Source organism: Embiotoca jacksoni, unplaced genomic scaffold (assembly GCF_022577435.1).
Source record: "Embiotoca jacksoni isolate LCO1_2020_lvr unplaced genomic scaffold, fEmbJac1.0.p SCAF_40, whole genome shotgun sequence".
Lineage (NCBI taxonomy): Eukaryota > Metazoa > Chordata > Actinopteri > Embiotocidae > Embiotoca > Embiotoca jacksoni.
In genome coordinates this window covers 2,487,501-2,497,500 of record NW_027185393.1, presented here as the reverse complement: position 1 = coordinate 2,497,500, position 10,000 = coordinate 2,487,501, and the positions used below count along the sequence as shown (strand labels likewise).

At 39.8% G+C, this 10,000-nt stretch overlaps 1 protein-coding gene across 1 annotated transcript in view; it reads left to right on the top strand.

The window, feature by feature from the left end:
* Positions 1-10,000, top strand: part of rbfox3a (RNA binding fox-1 homolog 3a) — a 139,089-nt gene that overhangs the window by 117,827 nt on the left and 11,262 nt on the right. The window contains exons 8-9 of the mRNA XM_069168587.1: positions 7,428-7,560; positions 9,812-9,851. Coding sequence (XP_069024688.1) covers positions 7,428-7,560; positions 9,812-9,851 — 173 coding nt within the window. The remainder of the gene's footprint in view (positions 1-7,427; positions 7,561-9,811; positions 9,852-10,000) is intronic.

Sequence of the window (10,000 nt, the reverse complement as noted above, 5' to 3'; positions counted from 1 at the left end):
GTGTGTGTGTGTGTGTGTGTGTGTGTGTGTGTGTGTGTGTGAGAGTTACTTTTTTACTTCGATCTTAAATTCACCAACATGTGCAGAACCTCCACATGCTCATGATTCTTCCAACAACACAGATAACACACGTGAGCACAAACTGAACTCAATATTTCAGGTAATAAAATGTTCATCAGTTTATCACCTGTATAATAATTATATCACATCCATACTGATATCATATCAGTCAGTTCATTCAGAAATATTCCTAGAATAACTGAAAAAAACAGTAGAAGATAATTGTATAGACAGAAAATAAAGATAAACTCTGTTACATCTTCTTGAAGAAATGAATCTACTAAATGAATAATGTTTCATAAACTGCAGGTAAAAGATGTGTTCACACACCAGCGGTCACAGAAACACGAGTACCTCAAGCTCTCCGTGCACATCACATGGAGAGGTGTCTGAACGTCACCTCGTCTTCATCCTCGTATTAACAGGACACGTCGTTGAAGGCTTCATGAGTTCAACAGCACGTTACACATCTCTAACTACACATCATGTGCAACACACATTTTACCTGTCAGTCAAACACTCGACTACCATTTTATTAAATTCATTCTCCATCCTCTAAACACACAAACACACTTCAAAGACATCAAATATTAGTTCTGATAAGTTATTATTCGTTTATTTATTTTTGTACACATTTAACACATTGGTCAGCTGGCAAAACAATGGAAAAGCAGCAACACTGAAATGTATTTTAAAGCTCCAAAGAATTATGTAAATATAATTTTTCGGCGCTATAAACCTTTTGTTTTTCTTTTAGAAAAAATAAATAGATAAAAAAAAAAAGGTTTAAATGTTTTATTTGTTTAAAGACATTCTTTCTTATTATAACAGAATATACATTTTCATATTAAGCAGGGTAATATTTATGGCCATCTTTCTGTCATACAAACACAGAAACAGAAATGATACTGAGGTCTGGGCAGAGACAGGTTCTACTGATTGTCTAACAGAGACTGCAATAACGGATATTTCAGAAAATGAATAGCTGCATGAAAGAAGCTCGTGTCAAAGGAATACATGTTTTGTTTTTTTAAGAACTACCAACAATTTCCTGGATGTTTTTATTGTAATCACTGAACCAGTTCTGGATAAAAGTCATGCAAAACACTCACTCACTGTTAACCAGCCTTTATCATTAAGATGCTGCGGCCTCCAGTGAAGCAGTGGATGGATGGAGGAATGGGATGAACAGGAAATTATTTACGTCATTATTCTGCCAGGCTTCTCTGTTTGTCTTGTTGTCGATGCCTCATTCTTATTTTATAAGTCTTTGCTGGAGCTCAGTTCATCGGGATTCATTCCCTCACCAGGGTTACACGAGGCCGTTTATATCCACACCTGCTGTTAGCTGTTACTGATTGTTTCTGTCGTCTCCCCTCGGCATGTGGAAAATAAAAATTCCCACCTGTACAGGGAAGTTCGTGGGATTGGGATTTCTTCTGGAATAATTATGATTGCATTTAATCTAGTTTGGGGTGGGAGTAACACAGGATGTAGAGCGGGATGTAAGGGCAATTAATCACCTTTTATCAGGCAGCGTTTCCCAGCACCCATCAGCTGAATCGGCCTCCATAAATCCCGGCCGGCTGACAGTGCACTCCATCTCCATTGCGGGGCTCAGCTACAGGTTTATTGTGCGCAAATCCCATTCAGGAGAATGACAGATGACGTCCACGTGCACACACAGCCGTACTCACACACTCCTGAATGCCCGTATGTGGGCACACATGTAAGCAGATGATGTACAGTCTCTCCTGTACATTCATGCTCCGGCATTCACCGAAATCTTTTACAAGATCCGTGATAAAAACCTCAGACAGTGAAAGTACCAACAGCAGGGATGAAATGAAACATCATTTATTGTTGTGGTGCATTCTGGTATCCAAACTATTAAAATCAAAGGACCAACTCAAATGCATATTATTTTACTATTGAAGTCAAAAATAGTAACTTCTAGAACTTTAATAATTTTCAACACTAAACATGAGATTATTTGTCTTTTCACTACATGCTTTGTTCAGATGCGTTAAAAAAAAAAAAATGATATTTAATATATATTGTTGTCCGCCTCAGTCGGCCTCCACCATGATGATGTTAAACAGCTGTGAAGAGGGAACTAATATTATAAAGAAGTCCACTGGCTGCCCAGTGGAGGAAGAGGTTCAATGATAGAAGACTGAAACCTGCATCTTATAAACACCGACATGAATGAAATGTCCGAGTGAGCAAAGAACATTCATCAATACAGTGAGATCATGAGCTGGAACCATGTTGAGGAGTGAACAGAAGTCCATTATTAACTTAAAGCTCCCGATGCAACTCGTTTATTGCGTTAATAAATAAACTGCATCGGGAAGTTTGAGTGTGAATAATTTACAACCAGTTATAACCCTGTTTCCCAAAAAGTTGGGACGCTGTGTAAAATGTAAAAAAAACAAACAATGAAATTTGCAAATCACATAAATTCATATTTAATTGAAAATAGCCAAAAGACAACATATCATGTTCAACGTCATATGAAACTGAGAAATGTTATTGTTGTATTTAAAATTCGATCCCATCTACACTGCAGAATGAATTTGGGACCAATCATGGGATACCTCTGATGGTATTATGGGATGGACAAGAGTCTCATTTCAGCACCAGTATTAATCACATCCACAAATATAGTGCAACATGATACACAAATACTGCAGGAGAAAGCTCTGATGGGACAAAACTTCCTTTATTCATTTACTAACTAAATGTATGAAGTTGCATCCTGGTGTCAGCCTGTGTGGTGTTTGTATGTCCAACAGATGTGTTCACCCACCTGAAGACAGTTAGACTGGTGACTGTACATTGACAGTAAACTTTGTTTATGTGTGCATGTGCATCAGGCCGACTCATGTTTTGGGGAAATACATCTATTCACAGGGACCAGCCTCTCTTTTAGGAACAAACAGCTAGTCCTCATTAGCCTGGTTAGTGTTAACCAATCAGTACTGAGCACTATACCACCACTTCAACTACAGTTAGAAAATAATGCTGGACTTCAACGTCACCGCACTTAACCACACCTGTTGGTCTCTGATTGGTCCGTTCTTCAGACTATCTGAGCAGACGTTAATGTGAAGAGGGTTCCCAGACTTAGATCACAGTGAACATCGCTGTGTTTTATGTACCCATAAAATCAATCAGTGCAGTTAGTATGGAGGCTGGGTTTCAGGTTTGGGTAGGTTGGGTTAAGACAAATGGTAGTTATGGTTATGAACAGAGCACGTCTGCAGGAAATAGATGTGAGTTAATGTAATGTCCTCTGAGGTAATTGAAACATGACTGTGTGCATGTGCATGTGTGTTTGGGTTCCTGTTTAAAATAGACTGCATGAGCGTGAAGGACAATGAGGGAAAAGTAATACTGATTGATTGACTGTGTCCTAGACTGGGTATGCAAAGCAGGATGAATGTGTGTGTGTGTGTGTGTGTGTGTGTGTGTGTGTGTGTGTGTGTGTGTGTGTGTGTGTGTGTGTGTGTGTGTGTGTGTGTGTGTGTGTGTGTGTGCAGATCAGCCCCCCCCGAAAACAACAAATAAGATTAAAATGCAAAATGCAGGCTGGAAGTAACAAGGCAGCGACTCGCTCCTCTTTAACATATGCTGAAAAATTTGCAAGTTGGAAGGGCGACATGAGAGCGCCTCTGCTCCGTCACTGGTCCAAGGCTGGCTCACATCACTTTCTACAATGTGTGTGTGTGTGTGTGTGTGTGTGTGTGTGTGTGTGTGTGTGTGTGTGTGTGTGTGTGTGTGTGCATTAAAAAAAACTGTTTTAAGGCAAAATTTCTGTATCTTTAACTTCAATTAAAGTAAACAATTAATTATTCCTTCCTTTTTATAAACATGACAAATAAAAGAATAATAACAAAAGGCTAAAATTATGATAAATATTGACCTTTACTTTCTTCTTTTATCTTCGCTCAGCTGTTATTTAAATGGGGCAAAATATGAGACCCATAAAATAAAGTGATATTCCTTTTATTGAAAGAACCTAAACATTATCTTGAAAAACATGTTTACTTGATGTTCCCATTTTGACAAGGGTGAAAAGGGAAAAGAATAAAATAAAAAACTGTAAAGTACACACTGTGTAAAAAATACATCGAAAACAACATTACAAGAAAAATTGTATTAATTTTAATGAGAAAATATTAACACTGAACAGAGGAGAAGCTAAAGGAGGATTTTAGATTACGTAAAATCTGTTCTAAATGAGGATTTATATCAATCCAAGATTTCCGACAGCTTTCAAAGTTTTCTTGTTCAAGTCTTAAAACAAAAGCTATTTTCTCCATCAAATAAATATCATGGATCACATTAACTCAATTGTGGGAGTTTAAGTTGTCGTCCATTTTCTTGTGAAAACTTTCTTACTTGCTATCAGCAAAATATTACACATAATATATTTTCAGGACCCTGGACAGCATCTGGTCTCTTACCTACAAAACAGAATGGATTGTTGCTTTTGATACCTTTTCCATAATAGTTGGAATTGTTTCCCAATACTGCAGGAGTACTGGGCAGCTGCAGAAAACCTGGGAACGATTTACCTTTTCTTCTACACAAGACCTCCAACGTGAAATGTTTTTATTTTAGAAACTGCTGTGCTGCTGTTTTAAAGAACCTAACTAGATTTGTCCAACCAAATCTTCTCCAGTAAAGAGCAGATGTACGTTTCCAATATTGTTTGTTCAATTGTCCCCATATTTCCAATTGTGCTGTTAAATTTCCCTCCTTTTCCCATTGTGATAAAGTTATTTCATTGGTATACATGTTTCCATCAAAAGTCACAGTTGCATTGGTCATTTTTGTAAATATGTAATCAGGGAAATAAATAATATCACAGCAAAATGCTCCTCAGAATAAAAACCATCGTTCAGTTCAGTCCCAATTTAAATGTAAACCCAGAAGTTCAGTACATGAAAAAACATTTCTGTGTAGTTTTTCCTTGATTATTACAGTATGTTGGAGATTTATTTCATCCAAATTCACCAGATTTGGCATTTAGATGACAGCCTGTGATCCATTTCTGTAAAATGCATTTTAAATTTGCTTCCCTCATCAAAAGTGAGGCCTGCGTTTGAACAGGTTTTAACTGGAATACTTCAGGTTTTATTGTTGCTCGTTCTGCCTCCACACTCAACTCCTCTGTTCTTTTATAGCCTGTAGATTTTATCATTTTCAGAGCATCAATTTAAAACCCAATTAGTTGGAGGCAACATGATAAAACCTGTCACTGTCCTGGAACTGAGGTGTGATGCATTAAACAGTGTGAGACCTACACACACACACACACACACACACACACACACACACACACACACACACACACACACACACACACACACACACACACACACACACACACACACTCCATGACTCCTAAAATCACAACCGATTGTCAAACACTGCCGATGCCACCTGATAGGATTTGCATACTGGACCTGTGTGTGTATCAGGGAGTGTACTGTGTGTAGTCGTCTACACGTGTGTGTATGTCCGTGTGTGTATGTCCGTGTGTGTATGTCCGTGTGTGTATGTCCGTGTGTGTATGTCCGTGTGTGTATGTCCGTGTGTGTATGTCCGTGTGTGTATGTCCGTGTGTGTATGTCCGTGTGTGTATCGTGGGTGTTGTTTGTTTTATGGGCCTGCTGGCTGTCAGACGGAGGCCCCGCCATGATTCATGATTACAGCGCTGCTGTAGCATGCACGAGCCATAGCTCATCATCAGATTGTATTTGTATGTGTCACAACATCAACAACATGCGCACACACACACACACATGCTGCCTCATAGGCGTACAGTACACCTGCTGACACACACACATAAAGACAACTAGAAATATATGGCTGTGTAATGTTAGAGAGGGGATGTGGACATTGATCTGCTGGCATGTTAATGAAGTCTGCAGAGACAGAACCAGCTGATCGCAGGTCAGCTGGTTTCCACCAGGAGGACGGAGGATCTCTGAGTCTGAGAGGAGCATGATGTGTTTTTACTTTGCTGCTGGTTCAGTGATCCAAATACAGGATGTGTCCTGGGAGGTGATGTCGTCTGTTTGGATTTGACATGAGTCCCAGTCGACTCTGCAGCCCTCAGATCGTCAGCTGTTCTGACATACTTATATAAACTGTGTATTGTGCATTTGTTTTAACTATTTGGTCGACACGTTTTAATGTTTTAATTTTTGAGTCTACCTAAGCTGTGCAGCAGTCGTTCGCTAGGTAGTTAAAATATAATGACAAACAATTAACGCCAGCAGATTGTAAACAGCCCTAGAAGTTTTCCAGTTGAAGTTAAAGCCTATTCACAAAGTAGGAGAAGCTCTGAGCTCCTGGTTACTCTAGGTTGACTTGATGTTTCTCTCAGTGAAGTCCTGTGTGCTGCTTTCACATGTTGTTTGGAAAAGTTAGCTGAAGTCACAGATCACATGACGTCAGATGCACCATATTTAAAAATACCTTTACTCACTTTTACAAAAAAAACAGTTTGAGCTCATTCACTTTATTAAGTTTTATGCATTTTTCAATTGTCTACAAATCCTATAAAATACCCAAACTGGTAATGAATGAATCCTAACAGTCATTGTGTGCGTCCAAACCCTGGTTTGATTGCCCTGCTCCATAGAGCTCCATTGTTACCTCCGTTTAACACGTTATGCTTTTGGTGCAGTTTCTTTGTTTGTCTGTCAGCAGGGTTTCATTAAAATTTCCAACATGGTTTTCATGAAACGTGGTTGAAGGGTGAAACACGGCCGTAACAGACAGAGCCCATAACGTTTTGAAACAGATATGATTCCTGACATGAGCAGGGAGCGCACGTCAAACTTTGTGTCAAACTGGAAATCGTCAACAGAGAACATTTGCTGCAAACCACCTGAACTGTGTCGCCATGGCAACAGGGTTCTCTAACATCACAACACCGCTCAAAGCATTGAAAACGCAACAACACAATCGGAGCTCCTCACCACTCCTACGCTGTGCTCCGTGCACGCTCACGAGCAGCAGTCTCTGAACGTATTGATCGACCCTCCTATCTTAATACAAACCATCACAAACTCCTGTATGAGTCACATGAGTTAAAAGTTGTTTCAGGAAATTCCGGAGTCTTTTTTAAATGAAACTGTATGTTGAAAGTTCATGTTTGAAGAAGGTTCTCTGTGAGAACATCGACCGGCACGGGAGGTAGAAAATTGGTGTTTTAGTGGGATTCAAAGTGGCCATGTTGTTTAAATTTTGCTTTGTGATTTTGTAGCCTGACATAAAACATCATAAAACATGGAGCTGTAAGTGAATTGTGGTTTCCCACCTCTCTCTGGGTGTTTCTCTCCCAGTGACAGGCTTCCCGTACCCCAGCACAGGAGCAGCTGTTGCCTACAGAGGGGCCCATTTGAGAGGGAGGGGCCGCGCCGTCTACAACACATTCCGCGCTGCACCTCCTCCTCCACCCATCCCCGCCTACGGAGCGTGAGTGGCCACCGACACACACACACACACTCACACACTCACACACACACACACACACACACACACACACACACACACACACACACACACACACCCCACGAAGACAAACACTCATAATCAGACATACACGACTTGACACGTCTCCAAGACTGAAAACACACGACTGCTCAAATCTAATTCACAGCTGACGCACAAAAATGATATACATACTCCCACATACACACAAACGCAGTAATAGAAGAGTCGGGAGTGGAAAACAAAAAGGCCACCTTCTAATAGAGCGGAAAATTGCTCTTTGATTCCAGAATGGCCAAATTTGTCTCTCTTTTTTCTAATGTGTCATTCTTTATTCGGCTGTGAATGGACTGCTATGACCCACCCTGCACACTCCAGTGGCCACGCTTCAGAGAGAGGAGAGACCCAGAGAGTGTAGAGGGGGAGACAGGGAGGACCGGGGGGGAGAAAGAGAATAGATGTCTGAGAGTGTGTCAGGGTCGCAGGAGGGAATGAGAGGAAGAGAAATGTAGATGGAGAGTGTGACGGCAGCAGGCTGAGAGAGACATGGATGAAGGCTGACCCACAGAAACTGCTCAATAACTTATTCACTGCATGATGCTGGTACAAATAAAGTGTCAGTGAGTTAGAGTTTAATCATTTAAAGATTAAAACCAAAATCTGCTTTTAATGTTTTACTTTTAACAATAAAGAGTGAATACACACAAATGGAAAGAAAATGTATTGTAGCTTTGATCTGTGGCCGACTAACTGGTTAATTCATTATAGTTATATGTAATATATAACTGGTTACAGCTAATTATAATTCTCTGGTATGAAATCTGCATCTCTGTATCTGTGAGGCCCCTCGTCTCTGCAGGGGGGGGGGGGGGGCTGATCTACATCACACACAGGGGCTGGTTTACAACACATCCATCATACAGTATAAGTCCTCAGTGCAGCGTAGGCTGATGAAAAAAGATCGAACTCATGTTGGGTCATAAATGCATCAAGTGGCTGAAAGAGTAGAGCTGAAAAGTGACAAAGTTAAGATTCATTTCATGGTTTAATCTTTATTTCTTAACGAACTGTCATTGACATTTCTACACAACTCTCATGCACTTTATTAGAACCACATGCAGAAAGTTATTCATGCAATTTTCCAATCATCAGCAGCCGTGATTTGCATAAAGTCCTGCAGACGCTGGTCATAGCATGGTTGTTGGTGCCAGGCGGGCTTGTTGGAGTATTTCTGAAACTGCTGATCTCCTGGGGTGTTCACCAAAGCAGCTGCTAGAATTTACTCTGAAAAATTAAACAAGAAAAAAAAGAATTAGCTGCAGTCGTGTAGACGGAAGGTTTTTGTGGACGCAGCGATGAACTGTGTTCACAGACGATGGTTTTCACAAGTGTTCCTGAGCCCATGCAGTGATTTCCACTCCAGAATAGTGTGTTTTTAATGCAGTGCTGCCTGAAGGCCCGAAGATCACCACCATCCAATATTGGTTTCCAGCCTTGTCCCTTGTGTTCAGAGATTCCTCCAGATTCTCTGAATCTTTTAATGAGGAGAATGAAGAGTTTATCATTTTTGAATGGCTACTTCCAGCATTATAATGCACAATGACACAAAGCAAACAGTGAGTTTATTGGACGTCCTAATTCACCAGCTCTTGATCTCGTAGAACAACCTTGGGATGTGTTACAACAGCAGATTCACTGCACAAATATGTAGCTGATGAATCTGCAGAAGTTATGCAGCGCAATCATGACAATGTGGAGCATCTTCCAACATCCTGTTTAATCCATGCTGCAAAGAACTGAAGCTGTTTGAGGGCAAAGGGAGGCTAAACAAGTGCCTCAGTAATCACCAGACACCTTCATTTCAGCTGAAGTAAAGTTTCACCCAGAACAGTTTTTTTGCACTTGGTTTGGACACTGTGTAAAATACAGTGAAAATCACATCAACCTAAAATTAATTCTGAACAGACAACATGTATTTTTCATAAAACAATAAAATGTCTGTTTTAACATTTGATATGTTGTCTCTGGTCTTTTTTCAATTAAATGTGTTCATGTGATTTTTAAATCACTGCATTATGTTGTTATTTACATTTTACACAGCTTCTAAACTTTTTGGAGAAAAAAACATTATTACATTATTCAGTGAAACATTTCTTCACCAAAATGTCAACTTATATTTTCTTTGTGTCTCAGGTTTTTTTTTTTGTTCTTAATATTTTATATTCTCTGTCAACAGTGTGGTCTACCAGGATGGATTTTATGGGGCAGAAATATATGTAAGTTGAAACCTATTTTTCTAAGTTTTTATGTATATTCTTCACGAAGGAGGTTATGTTTGCAGTTTGTTTGACTTCTTGAGATGAAACTTGGTGGACAGTGTTGCATGGGGAAAGGAAGAAACCATGAATTTGGGGTTGGATCTGAA